At 36.9% G+C, this 21,562-nt stretch overlaps 1 protein-coding gene across 1 annotated transcript in view; it reads left to right on the top strand.

Annotated features, from left to right (window-relative positions):
• LOC129680529 (zinc finger protein 280C-like) overlaps positions 1-20,876 on the top strand; it is a gene marked incomplete at its 5' end in the record, with an annotated part of 28,649 nt that extends 7,773 nt beyond the window's left edge. Inside the window, 10 exons of the mRNA XM_055612172.1 lie at positions 468-541; positions 1,345-1,445; positions 2,493-2,639; positions 7,897-8,028; positions 13,073-13,374; positions 14,016-14,153; positions 15,617-15,679; positions 18,214-18,332; positions 18,471-18,507; positions 18,978-20,876. Of these exons, the coding sequence (XP_055468147.1) occupies positions 468-541; positions 1,345-1,445; positions 2,493-2,639; positions 7,897-8,028; positions 13,073-13,374; positions 14,016-14,153; positions 15,617-15,679; positions 18,214-18,332; positions 18,471-18,507; positions 18,978-18,993 (1,129 nt within the window). The remainder of the gene's footprint in view (positions 1-467; positions 542-1,344; positions 1,446-2,492; positions 2,640-7,896; positions 8,029-13,072; positions 13,375-14,015; positions 14,154-15,616; positions 15,680-18,213; positions 18,333-18,470; positions 18,508-18,977) is intronic.
• Between the last annotated feature and the right edge of the window lie 686 nt (positions 20,877-21,562).

The following is a 21,562-nucleotide window of genomic DNA, read 5'->3' as shown; positions in this document are numbered from 1 at the left end:
TGTGTTTCCCAGAGAAGCTGTAATCTCAGAGCTCAAATTAATCCTGTATTCTTAGCCTCCTGGTAGTTAGTTCTACAGACACATGATAGATACCATGCCAAGCTAAAGTATTTTCTTTGTGAATTTTCTATTGTCACGCCAAAATACCATGACCAAGGCAACCAATAAAAGAAAGCATTTAATTTGGGCCTCACTATTATTGAGAGAGGTTAATAGCATCCATGACCATTAGTGGATAGTCAGGCATGGAGGAAGCAGTAGCTTACAGCTTACATGTTGAGACATCACAAAGCAGAGATGGGAAACTGAGACTAGCAGGGCCTTTTGAGGGCATTAAAGCCTAGGAGATAATATTTTAAATTGTAGTCATGAAACTATATTTTAAATTTTTAGGATCAGATAAGTATTTGTAAATGTTTTGTTGTTATAAATTTGCATTTTTGCACCTGTTTTACTATCATTTATAGATTCATGAACCACATGAAACACCACTTGAAACCTGAGAAACAGAAAAAAGAGACCTGGAAAAGCCGTTCTACATGTGAGCACTGCTACTGGCAGTATCCCCACCCTTTTCACCTCCAGTGCCACAAGAGAGCACACACTCCTAAATTTTACAGAATTTAACATGTGATTGTGAGGGAACCTTAATGATTCTGTTAGAAAGTCTATAGAGGGCTTTCAATTTTAAAATCAATGGCCTTAATTTATACTTAATTTAAAAACTTAACTTGTAGTTAGCACAGCCTGGGAACCGTGTAGCTTAAGTTGAAATCCCAGCATTGCTTCTTTTGTTTGTTGTTTTGTTTTTTCCAGGCATGGTTTCTCTGTGTAGGGTTGGCTGTCCTGGAACTCACTCTGTAAACCAGTCTGGCCTCAAGCTCACAGAGATCTGCCTGCCTCTGCCTCCCACAATGTTGGGACTACAGGCGTGTGCCACCATGCCCAGCTCCCGCATCATTTCTAAATGCAGCTGTGGGACCTTTGGTAGTTAATTAATCTTTCTTTGCTCCTGGTTTCTTATCTGAAAATGTGAATAAAAGTTGTAGCTCTTTCCACAGTGTTGTTGTGAGAATTAAGTAAGCTGAATAATATCCTTAGATCTTTGTTTTGTTTTGTTGTTTTGCAGTACTAGGGATTAACCCAGGGATGGAGAAATGTTAGTTAAGTAATCTACAAGCAAGCTACATCCCTCAGTTCCCCCAAACAGTATTAGCTTTGATAGTGATAAGATTGCTGGAACTACCTTCTTTTGTCCTGTTACTGTATTTGATGTTAGGATTCTATGAAATGAATCCTGTTTTCATAAGTGTGAAAAATGATTCGATATGTTTTCCCTTTCAGCTCTTTGCAAAATCTGTGAATTGTCATTTGAAACAGAGCATATCTTTTTACAACATATGAAGGACACTCATAAACCTGGTGAAATGCCCTATGTTTGCCAGGTATACACCTGTTTATTGTACACTTTGGTGTCTGTTCAACGTCTGCATTCCATGAAATAGTATTGTTTATTTTGCTTACCAAAGCACTTAAATAAAATTAGTATACTAAAATTGAGAAGCCTTTGTGTTTAGTGACTTTCCCCTTGGTTGAACTCATGCATTGTATGTGGGGGTAGTGGTCTGGATTTGGCCTTCCTGGCCATACTGTAATAGTCCTACTGGAGAAAGACAAACATGGGCTTATCATAGAGGGAAGAATGTAGATGTTTCAAAGAAATAGGAAATACTAGAGAACCTAACTGAATATACCTAATTATCTATTTGTCTATGTAAATCATATATATGCATGTATGTGTGCTGCTTTTGAGACAGGGTTTCTCTCTGTAACAGAGCCCTAGCTGTCCTAGAACTCAAACTCACAAAGATCTCCCTGCATCTGCCTCCAGAGTGCTGGGATTAAAGGTGTGTACCACCACTCTCCATGGCTATTGCCCGGCTTCTTTCTTTTTTTCATTTTTGTTATTAACTAAATATATTTTCACTAGTGTTTTAACTGAGTTTGAAGTAAGTCCTAGTATTAAGAAAGGGATAGGGGGCTGGAGAGATGGCTCAGAGGTTAAGAGCACTGGCTGCTCTTCCAGGGGTCCTGAGTTCAGTTCCCAGCAACCACATGGTGGCTCACAACCATCTGTAATGAGATCTAGTGCCCTCCTCTTGTATGTAGGCACATGCAGGCAGAATGCTGTATACATGAGGAATAATTAAATCTTAAAAAAAAAAGAATGAAAACAGAAAGGAATATGAAGATAAACTGTCTCTGGCATAGGCTTTAAAATCTGAAGAAGAAAATACTGTCTTATATAGTAGAAAAAAACAGAACAAGCCCTTGAAAATTTAAGTCAACATAAAGGAAAGGAGAAATAAAACCTGGCTGTGGTTTGAAATATTCCTAGTGCAGGATGTTTTTCTAAACATATCACTACTAATTTGATGTAAATTGTATGCAAGTTATAAAATTTTATGTTGAATTTAACTTTATATTTCTAGGTTTGCCAGTTTAGATCATCAATATTTTCTGATGTGGAAATTCACTTTAAATCATCCCATGAAAACACTGAGAACTTGCTATGTCCATTTTGCCTCAAAGTTGGTAGAATGGCAACCCCTTATGTGAATCATTGCATGAGACATCAGGTGAGATTTGGACTTTATTTCTTCATATGGTTTCATTGGAAAGATATACCTGCTGAGAACACTAATTAGATTTAATCCAGATGGAAAGCACAGTTGTTCAAAATGATGTGTTTACTTTACACTTTATACTGACTTAGGAAACAAGGACATGTTTTTCCCCTGCTTGCGGATAATATTAAGGTCCATAACCAGTGAACTTTTTGGAAGATATCATTAGAAATAGGTACCATAGAATAGAGGGAAAGGGGGTAAATGAGTGGGATGTTTAAGCTGCATATTTTGGCATCCAAGATTGGTTGGAATTGTGATCTTGAAGGTAATTTTGAAGAGCAGAGGAAAGCATTTGAACTGACTAGACTTAAGAACTTTTTGCTTTTCTTTCCTTTCAAACATCCTTTTCACTTCCTAGTCTGTTGCTGTTAGAAGACAAGTATTTGTCATCATTACCCAAGTTTCTCGTGGTAGCTACCAAAAGAGGAAACAGCTGTGACTCTTATTACCAGATTTGTAAACTCTGTCAGGGAAGTGTATTTAAATTGTACCTTGCTTCTGGCATGAATCTTGCGAGTTCTACTATATAATTTCTAAGATACTCTTATCAGTGCTTACACATTTCTCTTTAGTTCTGATTTGATGTTCCCCTGGTCTTTTTCTGAAACCATTAGCCTGGCCTTTGGCTGAAAACTCTGATGAAACTGAGCGTATTATTGCTTGAAAAAGCAATGAACATGTACTGAAATTTTGCCTCCTCACTGATTGGCTCAACAATTGTGTTGTCATTGCCAATTTACACAGCTCTACTGCCAACTTGAATTTGGTTTCAGTCATTAGATAATCATGACATTAACTTCCTGTTAACTGGGGAAAAACCTTTCACCCTTCAAAATTCTCAACAGAATCAATCAATCTTTCTCTTTTTCTCTCTCCATCCCTGCCTCCCCCTTTTCATCCTTCCTTCTCTCCCTCCCTTCCTCTCTGTCTCTGTCTCTGTCTCTCTCTCTCTCTCTCTCTCTCTCTCTCTCTTTTGACAGGAACTCACTATGTAGCCCCGGCTGGCCTGAAATTCTGTGTAGACCTTGCTGACTTCAAATTCACTGAGATCCATCTGCTTCTGCCCTCTGTGTCCAGATAATAGAATTAAAGACATGTTCCACCACACCCAGCAAGAAAATCTAGCAAAGGATTTTCCTAAGGCAATTCTACTTTCAAGTACGTTCTGATAAAAGAAATGACTGGACTTTCAAAATTCAGAATTACAACATTTTATTGAGAGAGGATCTCTGTATTTTTTCCTGGCTGTCCTCAAACTTACTCTGTAAGCAGGCTGGCTTTAAACACAGAGATCTTCCTGATTGTGCCACCTGAATGCTGTGACTAAAGGTGTGTGACAGCATGACTAGTCTATAATTTTTTACTTATGTTTATAAACAGAAAACAATAAAAATCTCTTTTATTAAACTGGGTTACATAAAGTTATGTTTTCTTCTTTTTTGTTTTTTCTAGACAGTTTAACATTTTTAGATATAAAAAATACTTTCATAAAGTTCTTAGTAGTAAAAGTAATTACCAACTACTTACCTTATTGATAACCAGTGATGCTTTTATGTCCATTATTTTAGCAGACATTTCATGAAGTGAGTATCTGATTGTTTCCATTTTATACAAGGGAAAGCAAAGCTTTATAGAAAATAACTATACCAATATCACATTCTTCAACCAACAATGGCCCAAAATTGTTTTAGAGCTCCAACTTTTACCACTGCTTCAAAGTCTACAATGAAAGGTCAAAAAGCAGAAATTCTGCTTCTGGGATACTTTGCTTAGGATGATCTTTTCTAGTTCTCCAAATTTCCTTGCAAATTTCATGATTTCCTTGTTTTTAATAGCTGTGTTGTATTCCATTGTGTAAATGTACCACCATTTCTGTATCCATTCCTCCTTTGATGGATATCTGCATTGTTTTCAGCTTCTGGATATTATGAATAGGGCTGCTATTAACATGGTTGAGCGAATGTCCTTGTTTTGTACATGAATATATTTTGGATATATGCTTAGGACAGGTATAGCTGGATCTTCAGGTAGCACTATTACTGATTATCTGAGAAAGAGCCAGATGGATTTCCAAAGTCTCTGACATAAACTCAGTGGCTGTCTCTTTGATCACCTTTCCCTGAGAGGTCGGAAGCCTTATCAGGCCACAGAGAAAGACAATGCAGTCAATCTGATGAGACCTGATAGGCTGGGTCAGATGGAAGGGGAAGAGGACCTCCTCTATCAGTAGACTGGGGAATGCACATGGGAGGAAAAGAGGGAGAAATTGCAGGATTCGGAAGGGATGAGGGAGAGGGATACACCCTCCCTCATTGTAATAAATAAATAAATAAATTTTAAGGCAGAAATTGCAGACAGTTAATATTACCTTGCAAATTCTAACTTTTGAAACAAAACATTGTTTCTTTTGTAGAACATCATGTTATTTCTGTATCCTCGTCAACCTTAGTATCTTGCAACATACATACATACATGAGAACAATGTGCAAATTTAAGTTCAGTTAAACTGAGTATTAGATTAATATCTACAACCCAGGCCTCTAGGGAAATGTTCTCTGAATGGAATAGCAGATGTTTTAAACTCGTTGACTCATGCTCAGTGCTCACGTGTATCCTTCCATTCTCTTGCCGCGTGACTTGCTGTTTTTTTAACAAATAATTTATAGTTTATAAATATTAGGAATATGGAAGTAAGAAGAGCGATCTTTGCCCTCTGGAGTTTGCATTATAATGGAGAAAGGTGTGCGTGTGTGTGTGTGTGTGTGTGTGTGTGTGTGTTTGAAATTATATACACACTGGTTAGTAGTAGATGCAGTGGAACAAAAATATAGATGGATTGGGACTTATCCATCTTTCGTGATGCAGTGGGTTTTCCTTGTTTATATGAATTGGTCAATGTGGGCCTCTCCAAAGGAGAAAAAGCAGTATGTAACATGTCTGTCAGAAAAGTTATATTCCAAGCCAGCCGTGGTGGTGTGCACCTTTAGTCACTGCCCACAGGAGGCAGAGGCTATCAGATCTCTGTGAGTTGAAGGACAGCCTGGTCTACAGGGTGGGTCTAGGAAATCCAAGACTACGCAAAACCCTGTTTCAAAAAAACCAAAAAAAAAAAAAATAGAGTTCAGAGTGCCTAAGTCTGTTTTTGTTATGAGATTTCGATAGGGGAAATTTCCATATACTGAGATACTGGAAAAGTATGGAAGAAAAAGATTTTTAAATGTATAATGATTTCTTGAAATTTTAATTATATTATTTTCCCCTTCCCTTTTCTTCCTCCAACACCTCCCAGACATCCTCTCATCTTGCTCTCTCTCAAATTCATAACCTTTTTTTCTTTATTTGTTACATACACACACTTAAATATCTATATATAATGTACATATATTATAAATATAAAAGATAACCTATTCAGTTCCTGTAATGTTACTTGCATGTATATGATTTCAGGACTGGCTATGTGGTACTGGATAACTGATTGTGGACCCTTCCATTATATTTTTACTTGGAATCATGTAATGTTCTGGTTTTTTTGTGGACATGAAAGAAAAGTTACTATTTGCAAGAGAATATGTGATTTTTGTAACAGTGACTATAAAAGATTCAGGTTCCAAGTATTCATGAAGTCACTGAATATTATATAAAATAGTAAGCAGGCATATTACATTTATGCTATATATTACTTTGAATGTGGTATAAAACTTTTATGCATCATTTGCTTGTTGTGAACCAGTAACTGTCCTAGATATTTTTGTGTATGGTACCTTGTTTTTGTTTTTCTCAATGATTATTTGTTTATAAAGGAACATTTTTGTGCTTATGCACATACAGATTTATAAAAATTACTATTTTTCATTTATTCTGCTCAAACAATATGTGTTATCAATGAGAATATATACATAAAAATTACAACTAAAAGATATAAAAAGAACATTAACATAAACAAGTGACTTGATTTTTCTGGAGTTCCGTTTTGTAACAGCAAAATAATACTATGGCTGTTTGAGGACTCGGTCAAAAGATTAAACAGTAAGTTGGAAAGAGTTATTTATGCTTTCATATGCATGTAGCTCAACATCATAACACCTAGTGATGTGTGTATTTGAATGTAAACCCATGAAAAAGTAAAATTATAAAATCTGTTGCACTTGTCACATTTAAAGCACTCACTGTCCATTTATAAGTGGTAGATTTCACAATGGATAATGCAACTTTTGAAAATTCTGTTGGACAGAACTGCCATTTAGAACAATTGTATATTACATAACTTTAGTCAGAGTTTCTGGTTAGATTTTTTTTTTTTATTTTCGTTTGGTTGCTTGGTTTTTTTTGTTTGTTGGTTGGGTATTTTGTTTGATTGAGACAGAATCTCACTGTGTGGCTCTGGCTGACCTGGAAACTGCTATCCAGACCAGGATGGCTCAAACTCACAAAGATCCACCTGCCTCTGTCTTAAGAGGGCTGATTTCATTCAGCCAAATGATTTTTTTTTGTTTTAAAAGTTAAAATTTGCTTTACCAACTTGTTAAACAAATGGAGATATCAAAAACAAAGAATTTCCTTTTTCTAAATATAGAAATAAAATGTAATTCATTTTGTAGTCTCATATGTTTAAATAGTTTATATATTGCATTTATAATCAAAAGCACTTTTACACCATAATAGGTGTAGAAACTTCCACAGTACATCCTAGTTGATATAATTTCATATTGGGTACTTTATATCATAGCAGATGAAATAAAGCACTTGCCTAACCTGCATGAAATCCTGAAATTCATCTCCAGTACTTCAGAAACAAAGAAATGAATGAATGGATGGATGGTTGGATGAATAAATGAATGAATTAGCTCAGTATAGTCCATTGGTAGCATAGGTGCCTGAGCATGATTCAGCACCAAAATAAAAAGAATATCATGGCATTATGTATAATGGGAGATGGTAAAATAGTTGCTTTTAAAAAATTATAGAGATTTTAGTCAAAGAGCAATTTCAGGTGTGAGGGTTTGTGGTGCATAGTTGTTAGCATCTCTAGAATATGAACATGCATACCTATAATCCTAGCATTTGGGAGTCTGAAACCGGAGCATTGCAAGAGACTAAGAAAGTATGCCACATGCAACATTCTAAGGGCAGCTGGAGCTGTGTACTGAGACCTTTTCTCAGAAAACAAAATATATTTTCACATATTTCTATTTTTTTTTATAAACAGAGAAAAGGAATTCATCATTGCCCAAAATGCAGACTACAATTTTTGACCTGCAAGGAGAAAACAGATCATAATTTAGAACACCGTACATTTATACAGCCTAAAGAACTAGAAGGATTGCCTTCCGGAACAAAAGTGAGTATTAAATATGTTGTAGTTTGGCATTTTGTCTGATAAACTCCTGGGCTGGGTATGGTGGCACACGCCTTTTATCCTAGCATGCAGTAGGCCGAGGTAGGTGGATCACTGAGTTCAAAGACAGCCTGATATACATAGAGAGTTCCAGAACAGCCAAGGCTACATTACTGTCTCAAAAGACAGAGAGGGGGAGGAAAAACCCTTGTCTCATCTTATCTCTTGAATATAATATAAAAATTTGTTTTTAATAAGAGCTAAAGAAAGATTTTGTTATTCTTTTTAATTTGTGTGTATATATGTGCTATGTGTTAAAGCATTAAGGTTTTATTACATTTCTGTGTGGGTGTGTGTTATTTAAGCAATAAAATTAACAGCTAGGCACAGTGATGCACACCTGTAATCTGAGCACTCTGAGAGGTACAGGCAGGCAGATCATTGTAAGTTAGATGCCTACAAAGCAAGTCCAGAACAGCAAAGGCGACAACAGAAAAACCTTGCCTCGGAAAAAAATACCAAGAAGAGGAGGAGGAAAGAAGAAGAAGAAGAGGAGGAGGAGGAGGAGGAGGACAAAAAGGATAAAGTTAAAAAAGTTGTGTGTGTTATCAGTACTGGCATGTGAGTCACCCTACATGTATTCTGGCAACCAAACTCAGGTCCTCTGCAAGAGCATCAAGTGTTCTTAACTGCCTGGCCATCTGTCTCTACACCCAGGTTTTATTATTCTTACGCTCAAAAAGCAAAAACAAAATTGACATGTGCCTTGTGACATTCCTTTATAGACTCATTGTGGGATAAGTCACTAAGTTGCATAGTATTCTACGGGCTATTTTTTTTTTAATCTATTACATGAATCCATGGCTAGACCACGACACTTTTGAGACTGAGAGTCACGTTTAATTTACCTTTAGGTGTTGTGAGCATCTATCAGTGCATTGAATGTCATAGATACGTTGATGTATAACTATGTCATAGTTACGTTGATGTAACTACCTACATGGAAACATTACTTTCCTGGATAACATTGCTGTTTTAAGTGAATAAGCACACATTTGATTATAAGTTTTCTGTGTTTGATATATTCCCACCCCCCTGCTTTTTCTTAACTCAATTTTATTTATATATTTATTTATTACACTTTATTCACCTAGTATCTCTGCTGCAGCCCCTTCCCTCGTCTCCTCCCAGTCCCACCCACCCTCCCTCTTCTCCCCCTATGCCCTTTCCCTGGTCCCCTGATAGAGGAGGACCTTCTCCCCTTCTATCTTACTCTAGGCTATCAGGTCTCATCAAGGCTGGCTGTATCACCTTCCTCTGTGGCTTGGCAAGGCGCTGTACCACCCCACCCCACCCCGCCCAGGGTAAAGCTATCAAAGAGCTTTTAACTGAGTTCCTGTCACAAACAACCCTTGTACTCCTTACTACGGAACCCACTTGGAAATTGATCAGACAATGGGCTTCCTTTGAACAGGTGGTCTAGGTCCTCTCCATGCATGGACCTTGGTTGTAGTATCATTCTCTTCAGGCCTCCCAGGGACCAGGTATTTTGGCTCTTTTGGTCTCCTTGTGCAGTTCCTGTACTCTCCAGGTCTTTCTATCTCCCTTCTCTTCCATAAGAATTCTGGCACTCTGCCCAAAGTTTGGCTGTGAGTCTCATTATCTCCTTCAAAATCTTGGTGAGTAGAGTCTTTCAAAGGTCCTCTGTGGAAGGTTCCTATCCTGTTCCTTCTCTTCTACTTTCCAAAGTCTATCCTGTTTGCCCTTCTGAATGAGGATTAAGCTATCAGTGGACGTGGAAAGGGGCAGGGAGGAGATCAGGGAGGGAGTGTGGGGTTGGGGAGGGAATGAGGGAGCGGGATACAGCTGGGACACAGAGTTAACAAAATGTAACTAAAAAGAAAAATAAAAAAAAAAAGAAAAAAAAAAGCATCTTCCCTGGGGTCCTCCTTACTTTTATCTTCTTTAGGACTAAAGATTTTAGTATGCTTATCCTATATTATATGGCTAATATTGACTTATAAGTGAGTATATGTCATATGTGTCTTTATGCTTCTGGGTTACCTCACTGTATGATCTTTTCTAATTCCCACCATTTGTCTGCAAATTTCATGATTTCCTTGTTTTTAATTGCTGGATAGTATTCCATTGTGTAGATGTACCACACTTTCTGTATCCATTCCTCTGTTGAGGGACATCTAGATTATTTCTAGATTCTATTACATATAAAGCTGCTATGAACATAGTTGAGCAACTGTCATTATTGAATGGTGGGGCATATTTTGGGTATATGCCCAGGAGTGGTATAGCTGGATCTTAAGGTAGCACTATTCCTAATTATCTGAGAAAGCACCAGATTGATTTCCACAGTTGTTGTACAAGTTTGCATTCCTACCAGCAATGGAGGAGGGTTCCCCTTTCTCCACAACCTCCAGCATGCATTGTCCGTTGAGTTTTTTACCTTAGACAATCTGATGGGTGTTAAATCTCGGTGTTTTGATTTGCATTTCCCTGATGGCTAAGAACATTGAGCATTTCTTTAAGTCTTTCTCTGCCATTCTATATTCCTCTACAGAGAATTCTCTGTTTAGCTCTGTACCCCATTTTTAAATTAAATTACTTATTTTGTTGCTTTTTAGCTTCTTTAGTTCTTTATATATTCTGGATATTAGCCCTCTATCAGATATAGGGTTGGTGAAAATCCTTTTCCAATCTGTAAGCTCTCATTTTGTTCTGATGATAGTGTCCTTTGCTTTACAAAAAGCTTTTCAGTTTCATGAAGTCCCATTTACTGATTGTTGATGTTAGAGCCTGTGCTGTTAGTGTTCTGTTCAGGAAGTTGTCTCCTGTGCCAATGAGTTCAAGGCTCTTCCCCAATTTTTCTTCTTACAGATTTAGTGTGTCTGGTTTTATATTGAGGTCTTTGATCCACTTGGACTTTAACATTGTGCAGGGTGATAAATATGGGTCTATTTGCATTTTTCTACATGTGGACATCCAGTTCCCTCTGTCTTCATTATATAAAGTTTGTTCTTGACTATGTGGTCTGGCAGATGGATAATCCACAATGAAATTATTCCTAAGCTTTCATATTTGGCATTTATTACATACATTTGTGATTATATCTGCTATTAGAACTACCTAAAGTAATATAGGGTAATGCTGTGAACATCTAGAGTGAGAGAAGCATTCAAGGGTGACTTCTTGAGATCCGTTTATCCCATGTTGAGACTAGAAATACAGAACATTAATGTGAACATTGAAAACCTCTCCTGTTTTCCATATTGTAATACAGTGACATTAATAACATTTGTGTCTTTTTTATACTTCTAATTTATCCAGTCAGTGACCCAACAAGACAGGCAAGTGAGCTAGTATTATTCCTGTATTACAAAGAGACTTAGATGGAAAAGATTTCTTACTCAAAATCACAGGAATTGGGATGGAAAAATATATTCTTTAGATTCTCATGAAATTATCCATTAATACCTATGTTTATGTATAATAAATACTGCCAATAGGAAACTATTTCAGCAGCAAATGAGCATAATATACCTGGTAAGACCATTCAAAATAAACGGGGAACTAGGCCAGTGGGTAAAAGTACTTGCAACCCAACAATGCTAGTCTCATTACTTGAGTTTTGATTACCGGAACTCATATAAAGATAAAAAGAGAGATTCAATTGCAGAGTGATTCTTTAACCTCTACATGTGCACACACAGAGATGTACACACAAAAACCTACAAAAAGTAGAATAGATGGAAAATACCTGATTCCATTTTGTTTTCTATTTTAAATAATATTTGTCTTTTTTAGTTATACTGATTTTTGTAACAGCTTTTTAGAATACAATTTATATACCAATTTTTCCATTCAGAGTGCTCAATTCACTAGTTTTATTAATGTATTTACAGTTGTGAAAACGTCATCTCATGCAATTTTAGACCATTTGAGTTATCGGTAAAAGAAATTTTATACCCATTAACGGTAACTGTATTCTGACACTACGAGATGCAACCTTTAATCTCTTCCTTATAAATTTTTTCATTTTGAATATTTCATATAAATTAAATCGCATGGCATAGTCTTGAGGATGTATTTTTTTGGTATAGTGTTTCATAGGTTCATCTATCTTGTAGCATGTCTCAGTGCTTTTCTATTTTTATAATTTTTATTTTTTTATATTAATCACAGGTTATTTACTTTGTATCCCAGCTGTAGGCCCTTCCCTCATTCCCTCCCAATTTCCCTTTCCAAGTCCACTGATAGGGGAGGTCCTCCTCCCCTTCCGTCTGACCCTAGTCTATCAGGTATCTTCAGGACTGGCTGCAATGTCCTCCTCTGTGGCCTAGCAAGGCTGGTTCTCCCTCAGGGGAGGCAGAGGTCAGAAAGCCAGCCATTGAGTTCATGTCTAAAATAGTCCTTATACCCCTTACTAGGGAACCTACTTGGATACTGCCTTTTTTTCTTTCATTGCTGACCACTATTTTATTGGGCACATACTTTCATTCATCAGTTGGTGGCATTTGATTTTTTGGGGGGGCTGTTATAATGATGCTATAAATATTTTTGTAAAAGTTTTTATGCAGGCATATGTTTTTATTTTTTTGGGAATATAACTTGGAGTAGAATTATGGGGTGCTTTGGATGGCACAGTTAAGTCATTGCCTGAAGGCATAGTGGTGCCTTTAATCCCAGAACTTGGGAGGCAGAGGCAGAAGTGGATCTCTATGAGTTTGAGGGCAGCCTGGTCTATATGATAAGTTCTAGCACAGCTACAGCTTTATAGAGAGACACACACACACTCTCTCAAAAAAGTAGGAATCATTACCTATTCAAGTGAGAGACCCTTCTTCAATATATAAGATGGAATGTGATTGAGAAAGATGCCTAATTGTAGACTCTAATCCTCCACATACACATATGTGTACCCACATACGTGTGAACACACATATTAGATAACTGAATATTAGGCCTTACAGGTAATGTTTTTAATACCACTTTAATAATCTTCTACAAATATATCCTGCCTTTGTTTTCGTAGGTCACTATTCAGGCTTCATTTGGATCTGCTCAATCAAGCTCATCAAGCCCATCTTCTAGTTCTATTCCAAGCATTTCTCTTGAGGTCTCAGCTCCAATGTCTAAAATTACAACTACTGAAAATAACTCAAAATTATTTGCAAATAATGTTAAGAAAAGTAAGCCAATTTTAAGCACAACTCGTAAGCCCAAGTCAAGTAATCCAGGTACAGGTATAACTAAATCCAAAGCCAAGCCCTCCTACAAGCAAAAGAGACAGCGCACCAGGAAAAGCAAATTAAGTATATATTTGAAGAATTTAAGGTATTATCTTTATTCATTATATGGGATACTAATTTAATCTCAAAAGTTACATGTTCATTTTAATGACTTACTTTGTCACAGATATTCTTACACATTTACGGGACAATTGTTTTTCTATTATGAAAACTAAACAGATAATAAAACGGTACCTTTAACAACTGCTGGACAGAATTTGAACTGCCATGTTTATTCTGTGATTTTAATCTTTTGCACTAATCTTAAACATTATATTTTTACCTTATGATATTAAATTGTTTAAATATTTTTATTCTGGGGAAATATTTACATGTGTTAAACTTTTTACACTTGTTTTAGCTTACTGCTTCAAAGCAAATTTTCAAAATTTAAATATTGATTTCATAATCTTTTGTTTTTATTCTTCTCTCGTATAGTCTACCAGTTCCCTCCTCCTACTTCCCCTCTCCCCCAGCTCCATCCACTGAGGCTTGGGCCTCAAGTTACACCAGTCATTGGTTGGCCTCGCACTAGTTTTAGCTCATTGCTTCAAAGCAAAGTTTTAGAAGTTAAATATCTATTTGATAATCTTAAACATCTTTGTTTCAATTAACTAAATGTTAGTAAGTTTTCCTTACTATTTTTATTGTATGACGCATTTCTATTATTGTTTCTGTCTCCATAAGATGTCACCAGGGAATTTACACGTGTATTGAGTGCCATTCCAAAATAACAGATTTTTCAAGCCACTTTTCTACATTTATAAACTGTGATGTTTGCAAGTATACCACTAACTGCAACCAAGCCTTTACAAATCATACGATGTAAGTTGGACATGTAAGGTGCCAGTCAAAATTACCTTTTGGGGTCGTGGGTCTCGTTTTCTGGTATACCATTGCTTAGGATGTGTAAAGTTCTACGTTTCTCTTGTGTAGCCTTGGCTGTCCTTGATGCACTTTGTAGACCAGGCTGGCCTTGAACTCACAAAGGTTCACCTGCCTCTGCCTCTGAAGTGATGGGAAGATTACACATGTGCACCACTCCACTTGGCTCTGGCTCCAAGATTTTTTTTTGAATTTTATTTTTTTCTTATCAGTTACATTTTATTAACTCTGTATCCCAGCCATGTCCCGATCCCTCATTCCCTCCCAGTCCCTCCCTCCCTCCCTCATCTCCACCGTGCCCCTTGCCAAGTCCACTAATAGGGGGGACCTCCTCCCCATTCATCTGATCCTGTTTTATCAGGTATCTTCAGGACTGGCTGCAAAGCTCTCCTCTGTGGCCTAACAGGACTGCTCCTCCCTTGGGGGTGGGGAGGCCAAAGAGCCAGTCATTGAGTTCCTGTTAGAAATAGTCCTGGTTCCCCTCACTATGGGAAACCAATTGGTTACTGAGCTACCACAGGCTACATCTGAGCAGGGGTTCTAGGTTACATACATACATGGTCCTTGGTTGCATGTCAGTCTCAGAAAAGACCCTGTGCCCAGATATCTTTGGTCCTTGTGGAGCTCCTATCCTTTCCTCATCAGACTAACTCCCCTTCTTTCTTATGATTCCCTGTACTCTGCCAAAGGTTTGGTCATGAGTCTTTGCTTTGAAAACACTGCTAGTTAGAGTTTTTCAAATGCGCTCAGTAGACTCCTGTCAATGTGCGTGGTAGCGCACACCTGAAATCCCAGCATTCTGGGAGGCAGAGGCAGAGGCAGGCAGATCTCTGTGAGTTTGAAGCCAGCCTGGTCTACAAAGTGAGTCCAGGACATCCATGCCTATGCAGAGAAAACCTGTCTCAAAAATAGGTAAGTAGGTAGATAGGTAGGTAGGTGGATGGACAGACAGAAAAAAGTATAGAAAGAGAGGAAAGGAAAGAAATGGAATGAAAAAAGATCAGGTACAAGCAAGAACAAGTGTTCTGGTGAGAGCCCATTTCTCATAGCACCTTTTTACTCTGTTGCACTCTATTGGGGACAAGCTAGCTCTCTTGTGTCTCTTTTTATATGGGACACAAATCCTACGTGTAAGGATTCTGCTTTTGGGACCTAGTTATTTCTCCAAAGGTTTCTCCTAATGCCACCACATTTATCAAGTGAGGGGGAGGTTAGGGATTAACATATTAATTGGTGGGTACTCTTCTCAGACCATACCAGTGATCAATATATCGCTTTATTTATGTCATTAACTTCTATTCAAAATTAATAAATTAAGCATGGACTTGAAAACATGCTCATAAAGTTAATGTGACTTATTAGATATAAAAGTAATAGAGACTTGTTTTTCTTTTATCTATCAGCTCTCATAATGACCAACCAAGTAAACAGTTTTATATTTCTAAGAAGCATTCCCAAGCCCTCAGGTAATTGATATGTTTCTGTTCTTTGTATTAAAAGTCATAATTAAACTTTTAACCAGGTGTTGGTTTACCTAATGTGAAATTGAAATGATTGCCACTGGACATGATAGAGTTATGTTTGTTATAGTCATAGAACAAAGGAAAGGATAGCCTATCATATGACTAGCCTCTGTTACAGTGGTGCCAGATACTGAGTTGAAACTTTCATGCATTTACAATGTAAGATGGAAAAAGGTCCCAGCACTGGGGGAGGCAGAGGCAGGTGGATCACTGTGAGTTCAAGGCCAGCCTGTTCTACAAAGTCAGTCCAGGAGAGCTACGGCATGTTACACAGAGAAACCCCTTCTTGAAAAACAAAACAAAAAAAAGGTCCATGAAGAAGAAAGCATGAATGAAATATGGAGCAACAATTTTGCACTTAGATACAGATTTTTTAGTCCAAAAAACAGTTGTAAGTAATTAAGAATTGATTTTACTTTGCAAGACATTGAGAAAATCATAGATGCTTTGGGTGGAATCAAGGGTATGGAAGGAAGATCAGTTTGAAGAAGTATACATGGTGAGCTATAGCTTCATAAACCACAAAGTAGTTAAGGCTGTTATTTAGTAATGAATTGGCTGGGGGCTAGAGAAAATGGTGATGTGGTTAAGAGCACTTGTTACTCTTACAAAGAATCTAAGATCAGTTTCTAGTACTTCTACATGGTGACATGCAACCATCCATAATTCCGGGTTCAGGGGAACCTGATGTTCCAACTTCCATGGGCACCAACCAAAACATTCAGACATAAATAATATAATAAATATTTTTTTGTTTGTTTGATTTGTGAGACAGGGTTTCTCTGTGTAACGCTGGCAATTGTTGGTTTGTTTGCTTGTTTTTGTAGTTATTTATTTATTTATTTTTCAGCAAAAAGAAAGAACAGAGGGACTTGGGAGGTGTCTTACTAGTTAAGAGCACTGGCTGCTCTTCCAAAGGGCCTGACTTCAATTCCCAGAATCCCAGTGGCAACTTACACTTGTTCTGACTCCAATTCCGGGGGATTTGACACCCCCACACTGACATACATGCAGGCAAAACACCAAAAGGACAGAAAATAGAATAAATATTTTTAAAAAAAGCTCATTTATTAAAAAATAAAATTAAAAAACTTACAACAAATCTTATGGGATGCTTGAAAGAAAGAACAGAAAATGGGCTCTGGTATCAAAGGGCCAAGTTTCAAACATGGGGCTGGCCTTAGATAAGTTATTAAATCTGGCCCTATCCCCTTTAGAAAAGTTAGAACACCTATCTTTTAGGGGTCATTTAGGTCATTCGTTTAGAAGAGGTAGGTCTTCTAAAATCCCCAGCTTAGCACAGTGTAAATGATATTTTAAATTATTAAATATTGAGATATTTGAAATGTTCTTATTTGAACTTCATTCACAAGAAAGTGTCATCATAAGACAAACCAGGAATAGAGGGTGGTTTGGGGGAGAAAAGGTGATTTGGGTTGTTCAAGAACACTTCCTTATGTGTATAGCACCTAGTCTTAAATGTAAAACAGGATGTTAAGACCAGACCAGCATAAGGCATACTACTGGATTTTAGATCTATAAAGTTGAGTTGTTTTATAGGATGAGGTGATGGTGGGAATGGTGGCTCACACCTACAACTCCAGCACTAATGAAGGAAGCAGGGATTTCCTGCATTCAAGGCACCACTGGGCTAGTAGTAAGACCCTGTTTCAAAGCAGACAAAACACAAGTAAAATATCAAGTATGTATATGCTTCGTTAATAAACTAACTTTATTCTGACTTACATACACTAGATTATATGCTTCATAAACTCTACCTTTTTGTGTGCTGTGTGCTGTTGTATCCAAAATATGTAGGAATTTGGTGTATAGAAAATATCCTATGGCTTATTTTTAGTTTTTTCAAGATATATTGAAAGTTTTTATCAGACCTCTTGGCTATTTATATTGCTTATTTAGAGGTCTTTTGCTCAGTTTCTGTGAAAAAAACAGTTCTGTGTTTATTCAGGTGTATCTGTAATAATATGAAGCCATGCAAGAAACAAACAAGGTCTTCAACCAAAATATTAGAGTGAATATTATCTTCTTGCTTGGCAGATAAGCCAAGGCATGGAATCACTGTGATGTGTATAAGATATACCAGTATCTAGTTGAGCCACAACTGCTTTGGGTCTCTGGATGAAAAACTTTTAGCAACCAATTGAGAGAATACAATTTATAAAGCACAAAATAATAGCATAAATTAGCTGTGGCTAGGCCATTTTCTGGAGAATTCTTTTTTTTTTATCCCTCAGAGCCAACGATCAAATCTAGGGCCTTACGTATGCAAAGCCAATACTGCCTATAACCACAACCCTTTGAGAAAAATTGCATATATTTATAATAAAATTTGAAAATGACAGTGACAGCACATGACATAAAAATCAAGAGTTATTACATGGAACAGTTACTGAATTTATGTATGGATTTCCACATATGGTCCTCTGTCCTGTAATTAGTCTTTTCTCTTTCCATAGGGGCATCACTCTAGTGTGCCTTAAATGTGACTTCCTAGCTGGTACTTCTGGCTTAGACCGTATGGCTAAACACTTAAGTCAACGTAAAACTCATACTTGCCAAGTTGTAATAGAGAACGGTATGTACAAGTATCTGTTACTATGAATTTATGATATTTGGCCAGTAGTTTTGATCTGTCACAGTGTGAGCTCTTAAAAATTAAATTGATTACTCAGTTTTCAAGTATTTGTAAACATAAAGCCTTCTCTGATTTCAGTTACTGAAAGAACCTTAACTCCTGAATCCACTTCTGAGTAAGTCTAAATTTTATTCCCAATTTACTTTGATAGATTTTAGTACTGTTGAAATTTTTAAATGTATCTTTAATAGAATTGAAAATATTAATGGCAACTAAGTCTCCAAGTGGGTTTCCTAGTAAGGGGAACAAGGACTTCTCTAACATAATCTCAGTGGCTTGCTCTTTGATCACCTCCCTCTTTGGGGGAAGCAGTCTTACCAGGCCACAGAGAAAGATAATGCAGCCAGTCCTGATGAGACCAATTAGGCTAGGGGAGAAGGGAAGGGGAGGAGGACCTCTGCTATCGCTGGACTGGGAGAGGGGCATGGGAGGAGATGAGGGACAGAGGGTGGGTTTGGGAGGGAATGAAGGAGGGAGCTATGGCTGGGATTCAAAGTGAATAAAGTGTAATTACTAAAAAAAATTAAAAATAAAAAAATAAATGAAAAATATTAAAGTTTTGTTTTGTTTTCTTTTGTTTTAAAGTGGCTTGTTGAAATAGATTCCTGCTCTATGGAGCTCGTGCAACCTGGTGCAAGACAAGTTGGAATTTCCTAAGCTGAAAGTTCTGCAGTGTTTGCGTTCACAAATCCAGTTTCCTAAGTTCAAAGTTCTGCAGTGTTTTCATGAAAGCTGTTAAAATCCATGACACTCACTGTCATTATTCAGCTCTTTTCAGCTTTCAGGTGGCAGTAGATCGTTATTGTGTCAGGTTAACATATCTGAATGTGCTGTTCTTTTCCAGTTGGCTCTGGAAAAAGAACTTTGGTTCTGTTGTCTTTCTTACTTTGCTTCAGATAATTTGTTTTCTCTGCTGTAGTTGCCTCCAGAGTATTACATACAAATGCTGTAGCTGTTCCTTTTCCTCTTTGTCTGTATCTTGATTTCTTACAAGTCTTGCTGCTCAGATAGCATTCATTCTTTGTCATTGTTCTATTTTTCATACTTTTCAGATACAGAGGCAACACAGAAATTTCAAAAATGTCCAGTGGACTCCTGGACATTGTCCTACTTCGATGGACACAACTGATGCCTGTTCTCTCATTCCAAGGAATGTGAATTGTTTGACTGTGAGACCATTTTCAATTTGTGGCCTTGGGAATTTATCAGTTCTTAGGCACTGTCCCTGACAGTCCTTCCATAAGGCTGATTTTGATTTGGCCACAGATGACTTCAGGGTGCACCAAACTAAACACAGCTTCCCACTGGGGGCTTTGATTCTTACATTTAACCTTTTGAGTTGGCTCTAATAATGAAAGCCCATCAAGTGAGTGCTTTGACATACACCACGTTTAATCACTTTGGCTACAGTCCTTCAATATTCCTCACGCAGTCTACAGTGCAAGAAAAGCCTGATTGTATGGGGAGTGAGGTTACTGCCATATTCTTGGAAAAACAAACGTTGTGAAAATGTGGCTCCAAATTAACACTAATGTATGTTATCATGTAAAGTTTTAGCCAGAATACCACAAGTTCTCAGCAATTCTAGTATTTGAATTTTTACTTTTTTTTTGGTTATGATTTATTTTATTTTATGTGTATTGGTTGGCCTGCATGTATGTCTGGGTAAGGTTGTCTGATCCCCTGGAACTGGAGTTAGAGTTGTGAGCTGCCATGTGGTTGCTGGGAATTGAGCCCAGGTCCCCTGGAAGAGCAGCCAGTCCCTTTAATGTGCAAGCCATCTCTCCAGCCCCCTCCTAATTGTTTTTGAAAAATTAAATTTAGATAGCACTATTTTTTGACATTCACCAAATTTAGTGATGTCCAGTTTATATGTCTACTTTTACAATTTTTGCTTAAATCTTTTGTTTTGTGTTAAAATTGCCAAAAAATTTCTTTAAAATTCTCTACATATTTCATGTACCTACTTATTGGTAGTTTCTTTGTTTGTTTGTTTCTTTCTTTCTTTCTGTCTGTCTGTCTGTCTGTCGTTTTTTCTCTTTGAGGCATGGTCTGTGTTATGTAGCTCTGGCTATCCTGATACTCACTATATAGATCAGGCTGACCTGATTTGTGCCTGCCTCTACCTCACAAGTGCTGGATTCAAAGGTGTGCGTGATACTTGTTTATGTCACTAGACATTAATATATGCTCTGTCTTATCTTGGGATTATTATCAACATGTTAGTGGTCAGGAATTTAAAGACAATGAACAAAAAGTTCCTTTACAAACACGTTTTAAGTTAAGTTGCTATTCACTTAATAGTTACTGTAATTCCGTTCGATAAAGATAATATATTAAAAATATTGGGACCAAAAAGTGCACATGTTTCTTGCCCACAGATACAGAGAGAGAGATGTATACATTTTTATTTTGGTGTTTGTTTATTTTGATTACATTGAATATATGTTTTCTGAACAGTTTTATTGTTACTTATTTTTTTAATAAAAGTTGTGTTATTAAACAATCTTGGAAATTATTTTATAATAAGTAATATAATATTAATTTATATTATATATTATATAATATATTATGTAATATAATATATTGAATATTATACATTTAATATTATACATCATACTAATATAATATATAATTTATATAATATATAATAAATGAGTTGATATAGATTGTATCATATAACAAGAAAAATTGTTTTCCTTCTTGCATGGAAGTCTGCCTCCTTTGTCTATTGGCTGAGGTTTTTATTTATTGAATACATCTTGTACTGTTATAATAAGCACACGTAAAAGCCCACTAGACTTTACTGATCTGAACTATTTTACAAGCTAGCAAAAGATGAGCTGAAGTGATGACTCAAACTGGTAAAAACACTGCCTGCTCTTCCAGAAGACCCAGGTTCAATTCTAAACACTCACATGGTAGCTCACAACCATCTGCAATTTCTGTGCAGGGAATCTGATGTCCTTTTCTGCCCTCTACCTGCACCAAGCATATATGTGGTACACAGATGTATATGTAGGCACATAAAATATAAAAATTAAAAGATAATTTGATACAGGATCTTTTTGTATAGTCACAGCTGTCCTGGAACTTGTGGTGTACACAAGGCTAGACTCAAACTCACAAAGATCCACCTGCCTCAGTCTCCTGAATGCATGTGCCACCAC

Source organism: Psammomys obesus, unplaced genomic scaffold, assembly GCF_907164565.1.
Source record: "Psammomys obesus unplaced genomic scaffold, mPsaObe1.curated_primary_1811, whole genome shotgun sequence".
Taxonomy (NCBI): Eukaryota; Metazoa; Chordata; class Mammalia; order Rodentia; family Muridae; genus Psammomys; species Psammomys obesus.
The sequence above is the reverse complement of the archived record's forward strand: the minus strand, read 5'-3'. Positions and strand labels throughout refer to the sequence as shown.